A 24,214-nucleotide genomic window follows, 5' to 3' on the forward strand; every position below is an offset into this window, starting at 1 on the left:
AAGGCAGCAGCTCAACCCACTGAGCCACCCAGGCGCCCCTGTGTTCAAATAATTTTTAATTAATTCTGAATATATTTGTATATTACTGTTAGCAGTACATTATGCAAATAGTTTTTAAAACATTAGCAATCATTGGGAGCTAGAGTTTGTTGAGGAGTTTGTAGCTAACAAAGATAATCTTAAAAATACTGTCATGTTCTATGTGTTGTAAGAGATAATTGTTTCTTATTTATGAGACTGTTAGAAAAATGTACTTCTTTGATTTGAGAAAAGAGGATAAGTCTCTTCTTAATAAAGAAGTTGTTAATTGGGCCAGACTTCCTGGTTACATGTGCATATTTAAGTGAGGGTTGATGGTGAACTATAAGGATATACGTAAGATCGCAACAGAATTTGTGGTAGACAGAATAATGGCCCCCAAACATGTCTTTGTGCAAATTTTTGGAACCTGAGACTATGTTTGGTTATATGGCAAAGGGGAATGGGGGTTGTAGATGGAATTAAGGTTGCTAATTAACTGATTTTAAAATAGGAAGATTATCCTGGATTATCCAGGTGGGCCCAATGTAATCACAACAGTCCTTTAAAGTGGAAAAGGGAAGCAGAAGAGAGGGTCAGAGAAAAGATGTGAAGTGGGGAGCAGTATCAAATGGATGCAACATTGCTGGCTTTGAAGATGGAGGAAGAGGGCACAAACCAAGGAATTCAGGCTGACTGTAGAAGCTGGAAAAGGCTGGGGAGCAGATCTTCTCTAGAGACTCCAGAAGGAATGAAGCCCTGCCAACACCTTGATTGTAGTCTGGTGAGACCCATGTTGGACTTCTCACCTACAATACAATAATAAATTTGTGTTGCATTGGTATGGATGTTAGCCACTAATCTATGGTAATCAGTTATAGCAACAATAGAAAAGTAATACCGATCTCAAGAATGGGAACTCTACTCTGTGATCCTCCTAAAGATAGAACTGAAGGGTAAACTTAGATTGAGGGCAACTTTCGGAATTTAACAGCAGAAGCATGTGGACTTTCAATCTAATACTCTGCCATTAATTGCTATACTTAAAAAAAGATTTATTTATTTGAGAGAGAAAGAGCCAGTGTGAGAGAGCATGAGAGAGAGACAGAGAAAGAGAGAGAACAAGCAGTGTTGAGGGGTAGAGGGAGAAGCCGACTCCCTGCCTATCAGAGAGCCCGTTACAGGACCTGATCCTCGACCCTGGGATTATGACCTGAGCTGAAGGCAGACACTTAACCAAGGGAGCTATCTGTTTTGTTCTTAAGTGACTTGCTCTTTTTATGTAGTTTCTGTTTCCCTAGAACTTTGACTTGCAGATGGCTTTGATTTGTTATGATCCAAAGCATTCTTTCACTTTCTAATCCCTGCTTAACTGACTTTTGTGGGATTGCAGAGACAGAAAATTGACTGACCCTGCTCATCTTTTTCCTGCCAAGAGATGGGCCAGAGGCCATCACCTGTCCTATTGTTGGGCTCTCCTCCAGTCAGGTTGTTAAAGGACTTTCTCTCTGCAGGTGAACACGGTTCTTGGTCACACCACTTTGAGGAATGAAGAGGTAGAGCAGACAGAGTGGTGGACAGCAAAGCAAGGAGTGTTGAGTTAAAGCAAAGTGATAGTACAGAGCTCCTGAGGAGGGAGGGGACCTGAGAGGGTTGCCACCAGAGTTTCTAAATCAAGGGTTTTTTATGGGCTAGTTGGTGGGCTGTTTTAAGCTGATTAATCCTCCCTGCATCTGTCATCCAATCAGGTTTTTGTCACATGGGAGAGGGTGGTAGGCTCCTTCCAGGGTGGTGTAAAATCATTTTAAGGGTGGTTTCCTCTTAGGGCAGAGGGCCCCTTGTCCCTACCTGCCTGCCTTCCAGCTATCTTTCATCAGTATCTGTTGTTGATCCATGGTAGTGAATTTTTTATTTCAGTTACTGTACTTTTAAACTCCAAAAATTTTTTTTAAATCCTTAAAAATTTTAGGCATAGTTTCCTTAAATTTGAATACAGGTTTTGTCTACTAATACCAAAATCTAGGCCCCTTTCAGGATGTTTTTGTTTACTTTTTTCTGTATAGGCAGAATTCTTTTCTATTTTTTGCATGTATCTTATTTTGTGATAAAAATTGGACATTATAAATAATACATTATAACAGCTCTGATATTAGATTCTCCCACCTTCTTCCCCACCAAGGTCTGTTGTTGTATTTTGTTTGTTTATCATTATTATGGTATTTTCTTACTGCTGTTTGTTTATTGATTTTCCAGAATAACTCTGTATTCCCTGCAGTGTATGACTATTGAGTTCTTTGCAACTCTAAAAATGTTATGTTTTTATTTTTAAGTCTGGCATGCTGATGTTCACACCAGGGCCAGTATATTTAGTGGTGAGCCAATGATTTTTCAGAAGATTTAATTAAGTGCTTCATCTGGGTGTTTTTGCCAAGGGGATCTCTGAGGGAAGGCACACTTTCAAGCTTCACTTTATAAGACAACCTTTGAATTTATTTCCTGCTTTCTCAGGAACTGAACTTCAGCCAGAATGGAATGATTGGTACTTTCTCCTTTCTCAGGTCTTTCCTGGCATGCCAGACATTTATATTCCCAGGAATATGTCAAAGATTTTGAAAGTTTCCTCTGGTCATCTAATTGTCCTAGAATTCCTTTTTAATTCTAGGCCAGGCTCTTGTGTGCCCCAACTAAATCACAGCTTTATGCATCCAAGTTGTTGGCAGCACTTTCCTATTGTTTCAGTAATGCCCTAGAGGTAGTTCCCTACCCTCCCCCACTTCCTATACCCAGCCTGCCTGGGATGACCTGAGCTCCAAGTGAAACCAAATACCCACCACACTCTAAGAATGGAGGTATTTTTTTTTTAAGGTTTTAAGTTTAGACACAATAATGACTCAGGGGATGGTGCTTTTTTAAAGATTTTATGTATTTGAGAGAGAGTGCTCACGAAGAGTGAGAGGGAGAAGCAGATGCCCTGCTTAGCAGGGGGTCTGATGCAGAACTCATCCCTAGGGATACTGACCTGAGCCAAAGCAGACAGGGCAGACGCTTAACCGACTGAGCCACCAGGCCCCCCTTGGGATGGTACTGTTTTTTTTTTTTTAAGATTTCATTTTATTTATTTGACAGACAGAGATCAGAAGTAGGCAGAGAGGCAGGCAGAGAGAGAGATGAGGAAGCAGGCTCCCTGCTAAGCCGAGAGCCCAATGCAGGGCTTGATCCCAGGAGCCTGGGATCATGACCTGAGCTGAAGGCAGAGGCTTTAACCCCATGAGCCACCCAGGTGCCCCAGGATGGTACTTTTAAGGGAACTCAAAAAGAGGTCTAATCTCTTGTCTGCAGTGCTGCAGGCTTTTGGCCATCACAATACTGAGTTGAAGAAGAAGCAGGGATGGGACTTGCCAAAAGTTAAAATGTCACAGACCTCAGTAGTTTGTCTTGGATAAGCGATTTTTATTTCATTCTATGCCTTTGGATAATTGTCAGAGTTCTAAAATGGTTGGTTTGAATTGTTTTACCCATATTTTTATTGTTTTAAAGAGCATATTCACCTAGGCCCTTACTCTGCATTTTTTAAAGTCTTTCTCTTCCCTCTTCTATTATCACAAGGACCTTGCATTGAGTTAACATTATTTCTTCTTTGACTATCTGGAAGAATTGTTTAGTGAAACCACTTGGGCTCAGAGATTTCTGTTTTAGGAAGTTTTTCACTACAAATTCAAATTATTTAATAGCAGTATAGGAGTATTCAACTTATACATTTCGTGTTAAGTTTTTGTAGTTTATGATTTTTGAAGCTTGGTGCATTTCATCTAAGTTGTTGAATCTCTGTATTTAAAGTTGTTTATTATTACCTTTTTAATGTCTTAGAAACCTGTAGTGACATGACCTCTTTCTGGTATTTGTAATTTGTGTCTTCTCTTTTTTTCCTTGTCAGTCTTGATAGAGGTTTATCAATGTTATTGATCTTTTCAAAGATATCCAGTGTTTGCTTTTATTGGTTTTTTCTACTGTTTTCCTGTTTTAACTTTCATTGATTTCTGCTCTTTATTATTTTCTTCCTCTTACACATACCTTATTTTTATTTTGCCCTTTTTCTAATTTCTTTAAATGGAAACTAAGATTATTTTTAAAAGATTTATTTATTTAATTTAGAGTGGAAGTACACACAAACATAAGCATGTGCCAGCAGTGTGGGGAGGGGCAGAGGAAGAGAGGACTGAGAGAGAATCTTCAAGCAGATTCCCCACTGAGCCTGGAGCCCTACTCGGGAGCTCAGTCCCACCATTCTGAGATTGACCTGAGCTGAAATCACTAGTCTGTCGCTTAACTAACTGAGCCACTCAGGTATCCTGGAAGCTAAGATTATTGATGTGTGAGACCTTTCATTTTATAGTACAAGCTTTTAATGCTATAAATTTTCCTAGAAGTACCAAAATACCATTTTGGATGCATCTACTAAGATTTTTTAAAATTAAGCTTTATTTTGGGGGGGCAGTTTTAGATTTACAGAAGAGTTGTTAAGATAGTCCAGAGTGTTTCCAATTTCCATAAGACAGTACTGAGAATACCTCACACCCAGTTTTCCCAATTATTAACATCCTACATTAGTATGGTATATTTGTCACAACTAATAACCCAATCTTGATACATTATTATTAACCAAAGTCCATATTTTACTCTGATTTCCTTAGTATTTACTTATCTTTTATTTTCTGTCCCAGGATCCCTTCTAGGATACCACATTATTTAGTGTTCATGTCTCCTTAAGCTTTTCTTGGCTCTAACAGTTTCTCAGAACTTCCTTGTTTTTGATGACCCTGAAATTTTTGAGGAGTACCAGTCAGCTATTTTGTATGGTTTTGTTTTTGAACTCTTCTTTACTTACTAGCACCAGAAGATGCTCTAGGCTAGTTTTGTATATTTCCTGGCCCAGTCTTAGGAGCCACCATTTCCAAAAGGAATCCTAATTCATTTTACTAGAGAATAAACTAGCCGGCTTCTCCCTCTCCCTCTCCCCCCGCCCCTCCCATTGATGCGTGTGCACTCTCTCTCTCTCTTCCTCAAATAAATAAATAAAATCTTAAAAAAATAATCCTATCTATAATGTTAATATTTTTTAAGTAGGAAGTAATTGACCCAGTTTTTTTTTAAAGATGTATCCATTTAGTTGAAAGAGAGTGTGCGTGTGCACATGTGCACGTGAGTGGAGAGAGGAGCAGAGGAAGAGAATCTCAGACTCCCTACTGAGTGTGGAGCTCTTTGTGGGCTCAATCCCACAACCCATGAGATCATGACCTGAGTCAAAAACAATTGTTGGCTGCCAAACCAACTGAGCCACCCAGGCACGACTGACCCAGTTATTTATTTTTTTTTAAAGATTTTATTTATTTATTTGACAGAGAGATCACAAGCAGGCAGAGAGAGAGGAGGAAGCAGGCTCCCTGCTGAGCAGAGAGCCCGATGCGGGGCTCGATTCCAGGACTCGAGATCATGACCTGAGCCGAAGGTAGCGGCTTAACCCACTGAGCCACCCAGATGCCCCTGACCCAGTTATTTTTACCTTGTGGTTTCTAGCCTGTCTTCTTTGGTCCGTTGTTCCAGTTCAGTTGCATTGCCTCTGTGGTACTCCTTGGGTCTTTCCCACATGTGGGTCTCCCAGTGGTCAATCTCAGTCTTTGGCAGTTGTCTTAGTTCAGTTTTCATGTCTTTGGTGTACTGCATTTTTCATGGCTGAGAGAAAGAAGTATGCTCAAGTGTGCCCCTCATAATAGGAAGAGAGTATAAGGAATTCTGTGCATAAATTTCTCTAGATTCCTGTTTCTTTTTCTCTTGCTGATCCTATCATGCATCTTTTTGCTATAATAAACTTAACTGTGAATACAGCTATATGTTGAGTCCTTACAACTTTGATTGAATCATTCAATCTGTGAGTGGTCTTCAGGACCCTGAAACATAATTGCATTACATAGTCACAATCCTCAAAATAACTCTAAGGTAGGTAGACATTACTCTGTCTGTCTCTTATGGGTAAGAAGACTAAAGTTGGTGAGGTTAAACAACTTCCCTAGGACCTCAGTTCATAAGCGAGGGAATCCAAGTCTGTTTAATCCCAAAGCCTTGGTTCTTCACTGTTACTCTGCATTGCCTCCCAGTACCAGAAATTATGTCTGCAGTGGGTTGAGAGAAGGCAGTGAAAGCTTATAGAGGGTGATAATGGTCTGAGACTGCTACATACAGGATGTAGTATTTGAGTTGGTCTTGAAGGATAAATGAACAGGATTAAAATTGGTGGAGTGCTGTGGGAAGATTATTGTCTACAGATAGAATTGCATGGTATAAGCATGCAAATGTTAAAATGCAAGATTTATCTCCAAGAAAGAGAATATAACAGTTGGGTGAACTGGAGCATTTATGTTAGAATTAGAAGGTTTTTCTTACATACTTCAAAAAAAACTTGTGGCAACTGCCATGGCTTGTCTTTGCTACAGTTTGGTGTAAGATATATCTGATCTAACACATAATTATATATTTAAGCTTAATAAATGAGATAGTATGTTTGTTTAGGGATAATAAATATCTGTTCTGCAGAGATAACCATGACTATTACCAATGACTTTGACACCTAAACAAGTTAAAAACCCACTGTTGTTAGTATTAAGAAACTCCTGAAGTGGAGGGGATGGTTTGAAGAGAAGAGTGAAATGCTGAAAACAGCATTTAACTGATACTAATCTGGTGGCAGTGTGAAGAATGTATTGGCTAGAGCTAGGGAGGCAGTCCATTTAGATCATTGTAATCATAGCATTCCATGTATGAGATGATTAAGAGCTTAGAGAATTGTGAAAGTGAAAATATGTGAAAGATATTGTATAGGATGAATTGTCATGATGTGGTGATGACTGAATATTTGTATGTTTTTGGTGAGATCCAAATGTTTGGAGTCTGAGTAGTTTGGAGAAAATATGAAAGTTATCATAGAAATATGACATTTAGGTGAACTGCTATGCCAAGACCATGTTAGGTTTCATTCTAGGTGTATTGAATTGAACAATTTATTGACATCCTAGTGGAAAAACACATTTGGGTTCTGAAATTGGATTGAAGAGGGGTAAAAGTTTGAGATAAGAGATGGGAAAATTTGCAATTGAGTGGTCACTAAAACGATCTGAATGTCAGCATCACCTTGGGGAAAAAAACAAAAAAGAGCAACAAGGACCATACTCTGGTTTTATTCATTTCATTAGTAAGAAATGAATATTAAAGAGCATCTTTGAAGTTTTAAGTAATGTTATAAGTAATGTTGACATTTTTAAAAACTGTTAAAAACATTTGTACAGTACTTCTTTTCATGTAGGTATTTTCTAGTTCGTGAACTTTAAGTGGTCTTTTATAGTATATGAATAACTATTAAATGAAATCAATAAGTAATTGTCCTTTCCATGTATAAAGTATAGTTAGGCACCAGATAACATTTAAATAACATTTTTTTCTTCTCATATAGCACATTGTTCTTGATAATTTCTGGAAGGTATGTGTGTGCATATCTTTCTGTTGCCTACTTAGGAGTCTTGCTCTAAGTTCCTGTTTCATTTCAATACCTGTTTGGTTTGTTAATCATTTCTTAGCACTTGCTGACTATTGTGCCACTAGTGCACCAGCCATCATTACCATCACTTGAGGGTTCGAGATCACTTGTTCCATCACTTTCCCTTAGTGCAGAAATGTTCTTAAATGAATGACATTCAAACTTAGCTCTATGCAACTCATTTGTTTTTTAGAAACTAAGGGGAATAAACACAGAAATACTCCTTAGGAGAAGCTGGGTAGACAAAAATGTTGGCACTAATGTGTATATGGTTCTGGCTGTTGTCTCCATTTTACTTCTACCTACTGACATTTTTCCAGGGTAAGAAGACACTATTAAAAAGCTTCAGCTCCAGAGTCTTACCCATTTTGTTCTGCTATTTGTTCCATTACTGGAGTTGACAGAGAATTAGATGAATGTGCAGAGGGATAACAGGAAAAAAATGTCTTTATTATAGGCTGACTTGTTTTCTTTGGGTTTTAAGTCTTAGAAAAGGAGGGAATTCCATCAAAATTTGTATGTGATTTTGGTATCTCATGGTTGCCCAAAAGGTAGTATACATGATTTTTATAAAACTCTTTTGTATATGTGAAGATGGTCCAATTAATTCATTAAACTCTTCTTAAACAATTTTCATTAATGTTTTCATTTAATATTTAATCCCCTTGAATCTAAGCTTTCAGTAATACAGAGTTTATTGAGAATCACAGACTTTGTATAAGCACTCATTCATATTATCATGTTCCTCCTTTTGAAGCAAGTTCCCCATTCATTGCCCAGTGTATTCTGTGGGTTGGTATGGTACAGTGGAAAGCACACTGACCTGTCAGGATACCTGGGTTCTAGCTCCAGCATATAACCTCAGCTTATGGATCCCATTCTTCTCATGCAAAAAGTAGAATACTTGTTGAGCCTATATCACAGGCATGTTATAAGTTTCAAAAATGGTAAAGAAAATTACTTTGAAAATGTTAATATGGAGGCTTCTTGCATCATCTTCAGCAATTTCCATATTTTTCACAATTAAAAAAGTACCATAACAAATGTACAAGAAATGTTCATATGCTTGTTTAATAAAGTTCCTAAAAATGTTATTGTGCTTATATTTCACAACTGTATTTCCTAAAATTTATTTTAAATCCACTCTGTAAGTTTTGGCTTGTAAATCAGAGGAATTGGAACTTTATGAATTTTTTCTATGAGAATGATTTAGCGAATGTGTATAATAGTACTGAATAATTGAAAGACTTAGTGTGATGTTCAGATTAGGGAATTTTTTGCTAACAGAGACTTCTGTAATTGATTTGCTTCATTTATTTGGACAACTTCTGTAATTGATTTGTTTCATTTATTTGGACATCTTATGCTCTACAACTCACGAGGTTCATATACCATCTGCATTCTTGTTTCTGCCATTTCTTTATCATTAACAAACAAAAATATTGGTTAAAAAGTTAAATGAGATTCTAGTTTTCTGATACTTGTTTAAAGTCAGTATGGTATACTAAAGAGAGAGAGCATCCTCGTCTACACTTGAGCATTCCAAGTCTGAGTCAGCTGATGACTAATTGCAAAAATTGCAAGAACTCAGGCATATTGTTCTACTTTTTCTGTGGCTCATTTGTCCATTATAAAACAAGTGGTTTGGATTAGACTTCGAAGGTTCTTTTAAAATTTAACATTCTATGATTGTTTTTTAAAACTTCTGAGTATCTGAGGAAACCAATGTAAAGATTATAATTGGTACTAATGTTTTTAGAGAGAATATTTAGAAATGTTTTATTTGACTTCTAACTTATACCTTACTTGACTTATACCAAGGTGACCATATAATTTGCCATCCAACAAGAGAAAACTTTTGAGAGTTAAAGGCATACTGTTAATAATTACTCCAGGGCAACAGCTTTTAAACCAGGACTGTCTCAGAGAAACTCAAATATCTGGTTACCCTATCTGTATCCCATATGTGGGGTTCTGTCAACTGCATTATTGGCCAAAGAACAGTATTTATCACTTTTAATTCTTTTTTATGGTTTTACTGTTTTTTCTTCTAGATCCATTGTGTGTGGAAAGTAATGTAGCATCATGCCAGCAATCTCCAGCTAGTAAAAAAGGGATGTTCACAGACGACTTACATAAACTGGTGGATGACTGGACAAAGGAAACAGTAGGAAATTCTCTTATTAAGCCAAGTTTAAACCAACTCAAACAGAGTCAACACAAACTAGAGTCAGACAACTGGAACAAAGTATACGAGGTAAGTTGTTTTTACATGTTCCTCTTTATTTATGAGAACTAAAACCAGGGGCTCCTTGGTGGCTCAGTCAGTTAAGGGTCTGACTCTTGATTTCAGCTCAGGTCCTGATTTCACAGTTGTGAGTTCAAGCCCCATGTTAGGCTCCACACTGGGCATGGACCTTACTTAAAAAAAAAAAAAAGAATAAAACCATAAAAATTGATTTAATAGTCACTATGAGAGAATGGTGTGATTTGACAACATAGAGACTTTTATCCTTATCTAGATTCATTATATCCTTGAGCAAATTATCTTTTAGACCAGAGGTCAGCAACCTTTTCCTGAGAAGGGGCCAGTTAGTAAATACTTGCAAGTCATGTAGTTGCAACTAGTCAACTCTGTTGGAGGGCAGAAGCAGCCATAGACAAAACATAAGTGAATGCACGTGGCTTTATTCCATGAAAACTTGACTTGCAAAAAGAGGTGGAAGGCTGTAGGTTGCTGTCCCTTATTTTAGACTTTGATACCTGAAAAAGTAACCATCAAGTATCAAAAAGAAAGCATCTAGAGTGATGGTTAATTCAGTCCTGTGGTGCAAGAAGAGTTTGGTTTTGAGGAAAAGCTATCATATGTTGTATGTCAGTATTCTTAGAACTACTGAGTGATCTTAGTTGTTCATTTAAAAATAATTTTAAAGCTCTTTAAGCTAGAATATTATGAAAGGTATCTTAAATTCATGGGATGAGATGCCTAGTTAATTGCACATGGACTTAGTCAGATGTACATGCGTTTGAGATATAGAAAGATTTCCTCAGTGCATCTGGAATGGGAAGAAGGTAGGCTTAGAGAATAGTATATACAGTATTTGTTTAAAATTATGGACATTAGATATATGTATATACACATAGAAATAGGAAGAGCTATTAACAATATGTGGGATGGTGGAATTTGGGCCTTATTTAACTTTGTACTTCTCTGTGTTTGAGTTTTTTAAAGTATCACTTTTTCACGATGAGTAAATCTACTAAAATGTGAATCAGGGCTTAGAATTTGAACCCTCATAATTGAAGGAGATATATTTGTGTGTCTGTTTTTCTGTCATATTTGTGTACACGTATGTGTATATTTGTAGTCATTGCATGTAGTTTGGTAAAGAGGCTGAAAATACAGTTAGTGTTAATGTTGAATAAAAATTTCAAAAGCCTAGATTTCCCAAAATAGTAAGCAGTATATTTCTTGGGGACTCTGTATTTATCTTATTCCTGGCACTGATTTATACACAGATAATATCACCATTGTAAACACTGGAAGTCTTTAGAGGCAAATTTCAAGGCATAAATGCATTGGTGTTGCCAGTGAGAGAGCCTCTGAGTACTCTGTGAATGAAGACTTTTGTTGACTAGTAGGAGGATGGTTTTTTGCAGCATAATGGGGGATTTTGGAGGGAAAATGAGTAGAAAATGGAGTATGAACAAAAGTAATGAAGGTCTTTAAACAGTTAATACTTACCTACCTTAGAAGATTGCTGTGATGATTAAATGAGGTAACACCTATAGAGTAACTAGCACAAGGTAGTAACTACTTTTGTATTTTGAGTTCACTTGATTACACCTTTGTGTGGAAAATTCATCTCATAATCTAATGTTCTTGCTTGTTACTGAGCTTAGAAAAATTGAAAAATTAGAAAATTTGTCACAATTATGTTAGGCCCTTTACTATGTGCCAAGCCCCATCCTAGACACTAGGTTTGATGAGCAAAAACAAGTATGTGCCCTGTCTCTTGGAACTACACTCTGGTGGGACAGTTCAACATGAACAAACTTATATAAATATAAAATTATAGCTATAATATGGACCACAAAGGAAAAACTAAGATATCATAGGTAAGAGATTTGATCTAGTGAAGGGAAGTCAAATTTCACTGAAAAAGTGCTGATTGAACAGAGATCTGAGGAATGAGTAGGTGTTAAGTAGGTGAAAAAGAGAGGGCATGTGATTCCAAGCAGAAAGAACAGCTTATGCAAAAGTCATGTATGGGTAAAGGGATCATGAGGGGACTGAAAGTAAGCTAGTTTGGCTGAAGTGAAGAGAGCAGAGAGGAGTTGGTATGCAGTCAATCTGAGGAGGTTGGGAGGGTCTTAAAAGTGGTGATGATAAGGAACTTTGTCTTTATTTTAAGAAAGACGGAGAGCAGGAGGGAAAAAAAGAAGTCGTTAGCCATTGAAGCCCAAGGGTTAACATCAGATTTGCTTTTCGAAAATATTACTCTGACTTGAAGCAAGAAGAAAGGATTATGGGGGGGTGAGGGTAGAAGTTGATAGATGAATTGAGAGTTAGTCACAATAGTCTATATAAAGAGAAGCTGAGATAAAAGTGAACAGATTCCAAGAAATGTTTAAGGGATAAAATGGAGGTGCCTGGGTAGCTCAGTCAGTTAAGTGTACAACTCTTGATCTCAGCTCAGGTGTTGATCTCAGAGTCATGAGTTCAAGACCCGTACTGGGTTCCACACTGGGCATGGAGCCTACTTTAAAAAGGAGAGAAAAGGGACAAGATTTAGTGATGTAATGGATGTACATCAAGAGGGAAGGTGTCAAGACTAGGTTTCTGGCTGCCATTACTGGCTATCATTCCAGTGTACCATTCACAAGATGTGGAACATGAGTAGGCAGTGTGTTTTGGTAGAGGAAAGACTATAGGTCATTTGAATCTCAGATTCCTTTGAAATATGCAGAAGTTTAAGTATAAGAAATCATCTCCAATTGTCTTTTTTAAAAATAAAAATCACATTATTGTTTGTAAAATAATGTTCATTGTAGAATTTAATAAGTGCAGAAAAGTACAAATCTTAAAATACCACCTTCAAATCCCACTACCTCGAAATAATTGTCACTAACTATAGATAAACACCATTTCAGATGTCTTTCTATGTCTGTATATGTATACATGGAAATGACTTATAAAAATGCAGTCATACTATATGTGCCCTTTTGAATCAGAGGTATTAAATTTTACTTTAATGGAACAGAAACACTGATATGAGGAAGAGATTACTGAACTTGAAATAAATGTGTTTTTTCACCACATGAGATACAGTCATTCATTATTGAGTCAAGCTTTTTACTTTCAACGTTTATTTGAAAGGCTTTTAGCTTGACTAGTCAACTTAAAAGAACTAAGCATTTGGGACTGATACCAAACTCTACTTTAAGTGAGAATTATTTACTTCCGTTTGGCTTACTATTACTGTGTGCCTAAGATTTCAGTAATCTTGATAGATGTGTGTAATCACAATAGGACATGATAAGGAGAGTCAGGCAGGAATATATTTTCACAGTACTGCCAAAAACATAATTGTTTGGAGTTTAAACTTCCAAAAACTTCCAAAAATGCAATAGGAATTTTAGACTTTAAGGCAATGAGAAGTGGGTAGGGCAGTGACATTTGTTGAGCACCTACTGTATATACTAGACTCTTCCCCTGTGCCACACTATATCATGCTCCTCTGTGTCCAAAGAATTACATAGTAAGCTGGTCTGTGGTGCTGAATGAGAAAAATTCATGGGGCTAGCAGAAGGAAATAAAAATAGAAGAGTACTGCTACCATAAAGAAATGGACAGTATTAAACTGTGAACAGAGATTTAGCAGGGTCCTTGGAGTTAGCTGGAACTCTATTCAAATCCTTACCTCACTGTCAAGTTGCTTAGTGATATTGGGTGTCATCAGTTTTGAGCTTCAGTTTCTTTATCCAAAAATGCTTCCCTTATAGGGCAGTAATGAAGAGGAAATGAAATAAGGTATGCAACAATGCTTGGCACACAGAAAGGTGCTCCAAAAGTGGTAGCCTCTTATAGTAATAATAGAAATAGTAAGCCAGAAGGAATAGGAAGGAATATAGAAAGCATCGACCAAATGAACTGATCTTTTGTTTTTATTTTTGTTTTTGTTAGAATACTCCATCTACTATGGGCTACACACCAACATGGATTTCTTCTCTGTCCCAAATCCGTGGAGCTGTCCCAACCTCCTTGCCACAAGGACTCCCACTCCCTTCATTTCCTGGGCCATTACCATCATATGGAATGCCCCATGTTTGTCAATATAATGCTGTGGGGGGGCCAGGGTACCCAGTACAGTGGGTAGGAATTTCAGGAACACCGCAACAGTCTGTAGTAATTCCTACTCAATCTGGGGGACCATTCCAGCCGGGAATGAATTTACAGGCGTTTCCAGCTTCATCAGTGCAGAATCCATCCGCGATCCCTCCTGGTCCCAAATGAATCAGAGTAGAGATGAAGAAAAGGGAGATTTTTTTTTCAGAATTATTTTCAGGACACCTAAGATACTAAATGTTCTTCTTTGTTCTGCCATATTTCCCCTCATTTGAGTTTACTTTCCACTGAATTTTTGTTGTTGTTGTTGTTCCATTATGGTATTTTATATAGCTCATCATTCTGTAGAACTGTGCAGTTTGTACATAGAGCACTGCACACAGAAATGATTTTTCACTTCAGATCCTATCCTCTTTGATACTTGATTTTTTAAAAATACCGTTCAGAATGCTTTAATAAGCTCAGCTTGAGCATTACCATTTCCAGGACACTTTCCATGAATTGCTGAGAAGCCCCCATTTTTTACTGCTGCTATCTGCAGCTGGATGATACTTTAAAATGTATAAAAACTATTTAAATTGATATTCCCCAAACGTGGATGAAGTGAGACCCTCCAACAGCCGGAGTTTTATGGGATTCTTCACATGTTTATCTTAGGTTTACCTTTCCCAGAAGGCAGGGTAACTTGCTGCAGGAAACGTTTTGGTATATGAAATTAGAATAACTTTGTCAACCAATATAGACCATGAGCCCTTTTTAATGTGATTTTCTTCCCGTCGTCACAGCAGGAGGAGTGAAGCCTTGTTTTAGGTGAGGCGGAGAGAAAGGAAAAAACAGAACTGTAACAGTTCCTTGATTCTGCAGATACTGTAGCTGCTTTAGGATTTCAATAGTAATTCAAAGCAGCTATCTCCTTGTTTCTCATGTGCACACTACATTGTTTTTGAGCATCTGAGAGGCACTGGTTTGGCTTGCATTCTTTTGTAAGGGATATATTGCAGCTGATATGAATCTCATTTTGGGGGAATCTTGGTATTCCGAACAAAGAGGATTCAAGTTACACCTCTATTGATCCATTGTTCTGAAGTAAAATGTATTTGACACAGTAGGTTGTAGGTTTTGAGACTTAAACATGAAACACTGGCTTTACAGGGTTCTAAGGTGTGGGGTATACACTGTCCTGCAGTGAAATAGTAGACCCTCGAAGGACACTATTTAAGTTGCCCTTAGCTTTTTTTTGAGGGGGGGGATTGCCATTTTTTAAGTTGTTATAATTTCTTGTTAGTATATATAGCATCCTAGATGGTTTTAGATCTTAGATGATTTTGGCAGCCTCTTTTTAGAATCTGAGAGAGATCACTGTCAAGTTGCACTTTACTGGGTTTTATCCAGTTTTAGAAGGAGGTGAGACAATGTCAAAATATACACTTTTTGCTTTTCAAGAAGGCTAACTATAATAATCCTAAAAGGCTGGTCACAGAGTTACCTAATGCTCAGTCTGTGAAACCCAAATAGAATTCTTAAATGGTATTAATCAACTATCACATACACATATTTGAAATACTTTCTACTCTGAAAATTTCAGGGTCATTTCTACCATACAATTACCTGATAATGAGTTCTATCTACTGGTAACCATTCCAAATTACCACCCAACATTTCTTTGAACAGATTTTCCTCCATGTTCCTCTAAAATTTCTACCCCATGAGCTTGCCAAGTAATGAGGAAAACTCAATAGGTATACTTTTTTTTTTTTTTTTGCATAGTCTACTTTGTGACATTTGGTACCTTTTTCAAAAAAAATGTGTCTGGTATTGCTTACCTGAGGATCACACTAACCATCATAAAGATTCTGTCACTATCCTTTGGGGTGTCTAAGGCAGCATTTTCAGAATTGCTGTTGATAAGAGCCACAGTTTCTTTTCATAAATCATACTGTGGTCTGGGTGAGTCTCCTTTGTACAGATTCTTCAAATTTCTCCTACAGTATTGGTTTGCAAGTTGCAGTGATTTTAGGACATTAGTGTAATGCAAATACTTGCATTGCATTGTTTTCCATGTGTACAAAAACAATGCACCTAAAATCCGTAATTCTTTAAAACTGCTCGTGTTTCATTATAAGAGTTGGCTTTGTGTAATTACATTAAGACTTACAACCTATAAAGTGAAAATCCTGCAGGTTTTAAGATCCCTTCCTCTCTACATGTAATGCTTTTAAACAGTATACCCCAGGATGAAAAAAACCTCCATGGATGACATGCACAATTACATTTATTAATGGCTGCTCTACATCAAATGTCCCACATTTTGCCACCACCTCTGTTTTAGGTATGATTCATCATTCATTTGCCTGCAGACTTTGCAGTGCCTTGCAATATTTAGAATCTTTTCAGATTTTTTGCTGGAAAGAAAAGTAGTCTTCTAAAGTTTGAAGATAGTGAATAGCATACTGCTGTCTCCATGCTGACCGCAGTAGTTGGATTAACATATGTTATGTATACATTATGTATATGTAACATGTATAAGTTTAAAAATACAGAAAAAAGTGAGTTTGTGCAGAAATGAAAACAGTGTTATTCGCATCACTGTGGGTTTTTATTTTTTTCCCATTAAATGTTTGATTCAGATTATAGTCACTTTGACTGTAAATATTGGCTAGTTTTCTAAGTAGGGGTTTTACATTATTTCATAATTTTGCTAACTCATATAATAGTGCTGTTTTCATCCTTGCTGAGGTAATTTTCCTTCCCACAAGCAGTTAACTCTTGAGGTGAAGCTCAGAAATTCCCTTCTTACTTAACAAAGAGCCTACTATATAACAAGGGCCTTCTACCCAAAACTGTCCTTTTCATTTTCCTTTTTGTAGGAGAAAGAGGTTGTACTAAACCATCCTACTTGTAAAGTTTATTTGGGGGATAGTCTGTATGTCCAACCTCTATGTTTACTTCTCAAAGTACAAGTCTGATGAATAGTACTGTATCTCCATATGTGGCAATGTGAGCATTTCATCATGAAGTACATGCTGCTATGTTTGTGAAGTTGGGTGTAACATCATAAGACTATGAAACCAGTATTGGTGTAAATCTAATGAAAATAACCCTATGTATATTTGTAGCAGTCTTGAATCTCTATTTAAGGTAATTTGCTGTAATATAACAAATATCCCTTTTGTTTTTCATCCTTTTCTTGCCAGTTTTATATTAAGCATGAATTCTCATGGTTTGACAGCAAAATTATCTGTGAAAGTTTAAAAGGCACTTTTCCGCTGTGATTTTTGGATTGAGTGTGGAGAGTTATGTACAATATGAAGGGATGTATCATTTTAGAACCCCAGATTTAATCCAGTCCAGTTACTTTTGTTTATCTACCTCGTTTTCAGTGCTGTTTAGGGGTGCACAAGTAAACACTGCCTGTGAAACTTGCTTTTTTGCCTTGATTCTCAGTATTCTTTCAGGTTATAAATCTGGCCTGCCTCCTAGTCCCAGTGCTAAGCATGAGTTCGATATGAAGGGAACACCACTCTGCCACAAATCTGTGTTTAAGTGATGAGAGCCATGTGCCTCTGCAGAATAAGCTTTTGGGATTTGGGGAAGGAGAGCAGAGAAAGAAATCAGCTGGTGGCAATGTAGGATTTAGTTTTAGGAGTCAGTCCTAAAAATAATGGTAAGAAAGTATCTAGACAGTCCAGTGCCTGCAACTTTGCATCTTTTACTAAAGGTGCGTTTCTCGTCTGTGTGCCTAAAGGGATATGTGTTGAAATTGCTTTTACTATCACAGTGACATATTTGCTCAATCCTACAGCAGTGGCCTATCATTCAGCATATTAGCATACTGCTAGGTATTTTCAGTGGTATTTTGTTACCTTAAAATGGCTGTATGCTTTTAGTTGAACTGTAGTTGGTGGTAACTGTTTATCCAATCTCTAAAGTTTATTGGAGGCATTGACTTTCTTCTTTGCTGTCTTTTCTGAATGATGAAATGATGTATTCTTTTTCTTTTTCCAGAACACTCAGCTGATGTTTATAAGCTACATGTTCTTTGTTTCACATGGTTACTATGTATAACACTAGAGCATATTTAATGTTAGCAAATACTGTATTTCAGGCTTCATGCACAAATACATTCCTGAAATATATTTGGGATTCAGTTATTTAATCTTCTGTTTGGTTTAGAGAAACTTGAGATTTGAGGTGGGGTGCAGGCCATTTTCTAGAATAGATTGTTCATTTTTTCATTCTATAGTGCGTTGGGGACTTTTTTTTTATCCCCCTTTGGTTTTGAAGATGAACCGGCGGGGGTGGGGTCTTGTAGAAAAGGCCATTGATTTGATAAATGTAATTCTGATATTCAGTTTTGTTTTTTTTTAAACCAATACAGACTATAAAATTGTGACACTCAAACTTGGTAAAGTCCTTTGAAATTAGTATGAAATTTTGACAGAGCCAAATGCTTTCAGTTCACCATGGAAATAGTCTTTGTATGTGAAGGATGAACACAAACATTGGTCAGGGTCCTTGATAGCCAACATAGGGAGGGGCCTGGAATAGTGCTTAGGTGACACTGAAGTTATTTTCAAGTGAGATAGTTGGAAGAGTGTACAAACCAACAGTTTCCATTCTGGAAGGTTTTCTCTTAATTAAAAAAAAAAAAAACTCAAAAAGGCTAAAAGTCAAGCAAGAAGGGAAGAGAGAAACTGGGCTCTTGAGAAAAAAAACTGTGCCGGTATAAAATAAACTCCTAAATGCGTGCTTGTCATCCTTCCTGTTTTTTTTTTTTTTTAAGTTACATTTCTTTTCCACTATAAGTTAAGATTTCAGATTGAGGTTTGTGGGCCAGACCATACCCACAGCGAAAATAGTGACTGATCGGAAAGTGCAGTTGTTCAAGGTCTGTCATGCTCAATCACTTAAAGCTGTAACTTGTTTGATATGAATATTAAGCATGTAGACCTAGTGCAGCATGGGAGCCACTCAGGAAGTTTATGCAATTAATAAACTTTCATGCATAATTTGCTATGAAGTATGCAGAATTTCAGCCACTTCTTTACACTTAACATTTAGTTGTATATGCGAACTCTCCTTTCTTAATTGGGGGATGTAGCATTATATAGAAAGAATGTTGTTAAACTTAATTTTAATCCTTCTTGACATTAACCTTTTTTTTTCCTTTGGTAAACCAAGTGATCTGCCTTTAAGCAGTCATCTGATTTTGGTTCTTTGAAACTGTGATTTTTATTTCATTTGTACCCAGCCATTGTAAGTATTTTGTTTTGTTTCTTGGAAATTTTGTTTTGAAAAAGAAAATAAAGGCTGTGTTATAAAATGAATATGGTATCTTATTAAAATGCTTTCATAGTCATTGCAATCACCTGGCTTAAACTGGTTCTTCATTTATCAAATGTAATTTTTAGGAGATCTAAAAGATTTAGTCCTATAGATTATGCTGGCTGAACAAATTAACCAAGCCATCGATTATCTCTTGATGTATATAGTTCTAGCAAATTTTGAGTTGTACCTCTTCTCCACTCTTACCAATGAGCTATAATTATAATACTCATTATGATTTTTCTGAGTACCTGTTGTGTTATTTAGGCTTTTACCTGTGATATTTTTAATTCAAAAAACAATCCTATAAGCTAAGTCTTAACTATCTCAACTTTACAGAGAAAATTTATGGATCAGAGAGATTAAAGAATTTGCCATGGTTAACACAACTAGGTAATGGTGAAGCCTGGACCTAAACCTAGGTCTGTCTGACTCCCAAGCTCATGGGAAAAACCCCAGGCCATACAACTCTCAGATACACTGTTGGAAAAATAATCCACATACATTTACAATAAGTTTCCATCTATTAATCAGGATTAGTAGGTGCTCTTTTTACATGTCTTTCATGAGGTTATATCCAGTGCTTGTTTCATCATTTCAGGAGTAGAACTGTGTTTATGGTACAAACAAGGATTCAAAATGTGCCCTTTGCACAAACTTACTAAGATTTCCTTTCATGTTGACAATGTTTATGGTACATGTTTAGGGAAAAAAGTATATTTGGAAATTTCCCTCCCACATCTCTCATTTACTACACTACAATGACTTAGGAAACTGCCAAATGAGGTCCAATCACTTGTTCACTTGATAACTTAGAAGAACTGTGCATATATTTATGCAACCAGCCCTGGAGGAAGAGTTAGAGACCAAAAATACCCAAGGTTAGCTGAGGATTTAAAAAATATTTTTAGGGGTGCCTGGGTGGCTCAGTTGGTTGAGCGTCTGCCTTCAGTTTGGGTTAATACAGATAGAATTTTTAGAGTCCAACAGACCCAGATTTGTATTCTGGCTTTGTAAACTTGGGAACACTGCTTAACTTTTCCACTTTGATTTCCTTTTCTATAAAAAGGATAGCTGCCTCAGTCAGATTGTTTCCAGACTAAATGAAAAAGCAAAGAGACGGCTTAGCACTATACCTTGTACATAGTAGGTGTGCTCAAATAATAGTAATGACTGCTCAAGGGACCTTACATTATCACTATTTTAAGAGAAGAGGAAACAGGTGACAAAACTGAACCCAACCGGTGAGTCAATGTGAAATCTGTTGGTGGAAGAGATTAGGTATTGGCCCAAAAGGTCCTAGATGATGTAACAGAGTGAGGTCCAGAGGTGAAAGTGTTTAAGTTGGGGAATAAGACAATATAAAACCCACTTAAAATGTGCATCACTGGGGCGCCTGGGTGGCCCAGAGGGTTAAAGCCTCTGCCTTCAGCTCAGATCATGATCCCAGAGTCCTGGGATTGAGCCCCACATCAGGCTCTCTGCTCAGCAGGGAGCCTGCTCTCCCCCCATCCCCTGCCTACTTGTGATCTCTGTCAAATAAATGGATAAAATCTTTAAAAAAAATCCTTTAATTTGGCCTTCATTTAATATTGCAAAAGCCCTATATGAAAATAATTTGAGGGAAAAAAATGTGTACCACTAGATAAAAGAATTGAGATGGCAGAACTGTCTGTGCCTAAAGTGTTTTGAAGGAGCTGAAGTAGTAGTAGTAGTAGTAGTAGTAGTAGTAGTAGTAGTAGTAGTAGTAGTGAAAAAGGGGGTGGGGTCTTACAACAGAAGCTCAAGACAGAAATGAAGATGTATAGCATAGGTAATGGTCCAAATAGGAGCAGGACCTTGTGATAGATAGATGAAGAATTGCAAAGGACTAGCTGGCATGCATGTTACTAATGAAGAAATAGCCTCAGAAATTAAACCAGTATTTGTAAGTTTTCTCCATTCCAGTTCAGAGGTTCTCAACCCTGACTGCATATTAAAATTACCTGCCTGGGGAGCTACATAAAGCACAACAATGTGAATGTACTTAACATTATTGCACACTTAAAAATGGTGAAGATGGTAAATTTTGTTGTATGTATTTTACTACAATTTAAAATAATGTGTCTGTGTCCCATCCCTACAACCAGTACTGTTACATCCACATATTAATATAATTAGGGTTGAGAACCACTGTCATTGTTTACTAATCAAATGACTTCCCTGCCTGCTATTAGAGTTGCTGGTTCAAGAAAAACAAGAAATATGGCAGCCTCATTAGACCTTCTAATTAACTATTTCCTATAACCATATGAGCTTATAGCCTCTCAAACAGGCCCCAAGGTTCTGGGCGATAGAGAAAGCTAAGTGGGCCCCTTGCAGACACTAAAGAGCTAGTTGCTACTTAAGTGTAAGATTCCAGAAAATTGAGTCCAATGTGAGCTCTCCAGGCAAACTCCTGATGCTTCTCTCCACTCTTCATGATAAGAATGAACATTCATTTAGGTGCGTACTGTGCCACTTATTATGCTAAGCACTCTACATCATTTAATCTCCATAAGCTTCTGAGGTAAGTATCCATCTCCCTTCTAAGCTCCTTGACTGCCAAAAACTGCTTTCTCCCAGTGTCCACCTTTATTCCTGGCATGTAGTAGGGACCAAATCTGTTGAATGAATTAATGATTTCTATTTCACATTCTATCACACAGATATTAATGATATCTATTTCACAGTTACAGTAAGGGATCAAAAGGCTAAGTAACTTGTTAAAGTTAGATAGCTAATAAGGAGTTGAACTAATATTGGGACCCAGACCTTGGCTCCAAAGCACGCACCTTAAATACTGTTCTGTGACATCTACTATCCCCTTCTGCTTTCAGGGCTTTGGCCTATGTTATCTCTACCCTCTCTGGCCTATGGAGTATAAAGTTTCTCCTGTATTAGGTATGTTAAGACTCTTGTGTACAAGTAATAGAAATCCAATTTGAACAAGCTTAAGCAAAAAGAGGAATTTATTATAAAGATAGTGGTGTCTCACAAAACCCAGGGATAATGCAGATGGACCTGAGGAACAAATAAAGTGGTTGAATGCAGCCAGGATTTTTCACTCTTCAGCTCAATCCCAAATTCTCTGTGAAGGTACATAAAGGATGGCTCCTGCTACAACCATGAGGATAAGGCAGAGAAGGTGGTAGAAAAGGGGTACTGGGAAGACAAAACACCAGATGTTTACCTATACTCCACTTATCTGCCCATAAACACATGCCATTTCCCCCATATCTACAATTCCAAAAATTCCCATACCTAACAGAATCCATGGATAAGTGCAAGTCACTTGCAACTTCTGCATCCAGAAGCAACAGCATAGGGTAGACATGCCCCTTCCTCATCTTCTTCAGTGACAACCTAAATGTGGCTCCTCTTGATCCCGCAACCTTTAGTAAACTTAACTGCAACCAATAGATCTAACATGAGAAATAGAGAAATCGATTAACCACCATTAAAATCTGCATTCCCTTTTAGGAAAGCAGAGGGGCACACCATTATTAGCCACCAGGTCCAAGTATGCACCATTTCCACCCGGATAGGAATAAAGGAAATAAATTACAGGCATAGAAAAACTTTTGGGGTCACCTGGGTGGCTCAGTGGGTTAAAGCCTCTGCCTTAGGCTCAGGTCATGATCTCAGGGTACTGGGATCGAGCCCTGCATCAGGCTCTCTGCTTGGCGGGGAACCTGCTTCCTCCCCTCTCTCTGCCTGCCTCTCTGCCTACTTGTGATCTCGCTGTCTGTCAAATAAATAAATAAAATCTTAAAAAAAAAAACTTTGGGGAGTCAATTTACTAATGCACCTTCTCACTTAACCATCTGTACTTGGACCTATGGCATGTTCTAGAAGAGCAGTGATTCTCATGCTTAAGAGTGCATTACAGTCACCTGGAGGTGAGAGACCTATGAATACTTTTCTCAACACAAACACTCCCTTCAAACACCTACGCCAAGAGACTTGGCCAAACTTAGTATGGCTTCTAGCAGCCTAAGGCTGGTTCCTGAGATGACCCATTTCCTATCTGGAAAGCTCAGGGCTGTTGCTCTAGCCAACACTTAAAGATAGGACCCTGACTTCCCTTTTTTAGAGCGTTTACTAAAAAGGGCTTACAATTGTTAGTTCTTCCTTTCCCCCCTTGAGATGTGTATGTATTTCTCACAGCTCAGAAAGATATTTCTTAAGGACCTGAGAGCCGTTCCATTGAAATGTAATCATCAGGAAGGCTAGAGCCTCTATCTTGAAGTCTCTGTAGGAATAGTACCCTAACTTTGATAATTGCCAGCTAGGAGACCTACCTGGCCTAATCGCTTTTGCACTCTTACCCACTTTTTGTAATTTTTTCACTTCCCTGACTCTACTTGAGCCCCTGCCCCCTTTTTCTCTGTCCTCCCTCATCCTCCCTTTAAAACACCCAGTCAACTCTGCACAAGTGGGAACAGAGCCCAGCTTTTTCCCCTACTGATTTCCCCTACTGGTTACAGAACAAAATCTGTTCTCGCTACCTTTTTTTTTTTTTATTATTTCAAGTTTTTATTTAAATTCTAGTTAACATATATGGTAAAATTGGTTTCAGGAGTAAAATTTAGTGATTCATCACTTACATATAACACCCAGTGTTCATCACAAGTGCCCTCCTGACCCAGCTTTCACTGCTTTAACTAATGTCGAGTTTTGTTTATCTTTGATATTACTTAAAACACAGATTGCTGGCCCCACTCACAGAGTTTCTGATTCTACAGGTCTGAGGTGACGCCTGAGAATTTCTGAGTTTGAAGGTGATGCTGATGTGCTGGTCCAGGGACCATACTTTGAAAATCACTGTTTACGGTCCCTATTCACTAGATAAAAGATTTTCTGGTGATACAACTTCCTCAAAACTTCATTTGACTGCCTGTGGATTTCATTTGAGG

General features: G+C 37.5%; 1 protein-coding gene and 1 long non-coding RNA gene across 4 annotated transcripts in view; one reads left to right on the forward strand and one right to left on the reverse strand.

The window, feature by feature from the left end:
• WNK3 (WNK lysine deficient protein kinase 3) overlaps window positions 1-19,279 on the forward strand; it is a 144,910-nt gene extending 125,631 nt beyond the window's left edge. For all 3 annotated transcript variants that reach the window (XM_047716927.1, XM_047716928.1, XM_047716929.1), the window contains 2 exons: window positions 9,658-9,860; window positions 13,791-19,279. In XM_047716927.1, the coding sequence (XP_047572883.1) occupies window positions 9,658-9,860; window positions 13,791-14,120 (533 nt within the window). In that variant the 3' untranslated portion in view covers window positions 14,121-19,279. The remainder of the gene's footprint in view (window positions 1-9,657; window positions 9,861-13,790) is intronic.
• LOC125092444 (uncharacterized) overlaps window positions 1-24,214 on the reverse strand; it is a 27,543-nt gene continuing 3,329 nt past the window's right edge. Inside the window, exons 2-3 of the long non-coding RNA XR_007124929.1 lie at window positions 5,579-5,748; window positions 1-827 (exon numbers count right to left, since the gene is read on the reverse strand). This is a non-coding gene — a long non-coding RNA (uncharacterized LOC125092444). The remainder of the gene's footprint in view (window positions 828-5,578; window positions 5,749-24,214) is intronic.

The sequence above is a fragment of the Lutra lutra genome, chromosome X, assembly GCF_902655055.1.
Source record: "Lutra lutra chromosome X, mLutLut1.2, whole genome shotgun sequence".
NCBI classification, from domain to species: domain Eukaryota; kingdom Metazoa; phylum Chordata; class Mammalia; order Carnivora; family Mustelidae; genus Lutra; species Lutra lutra.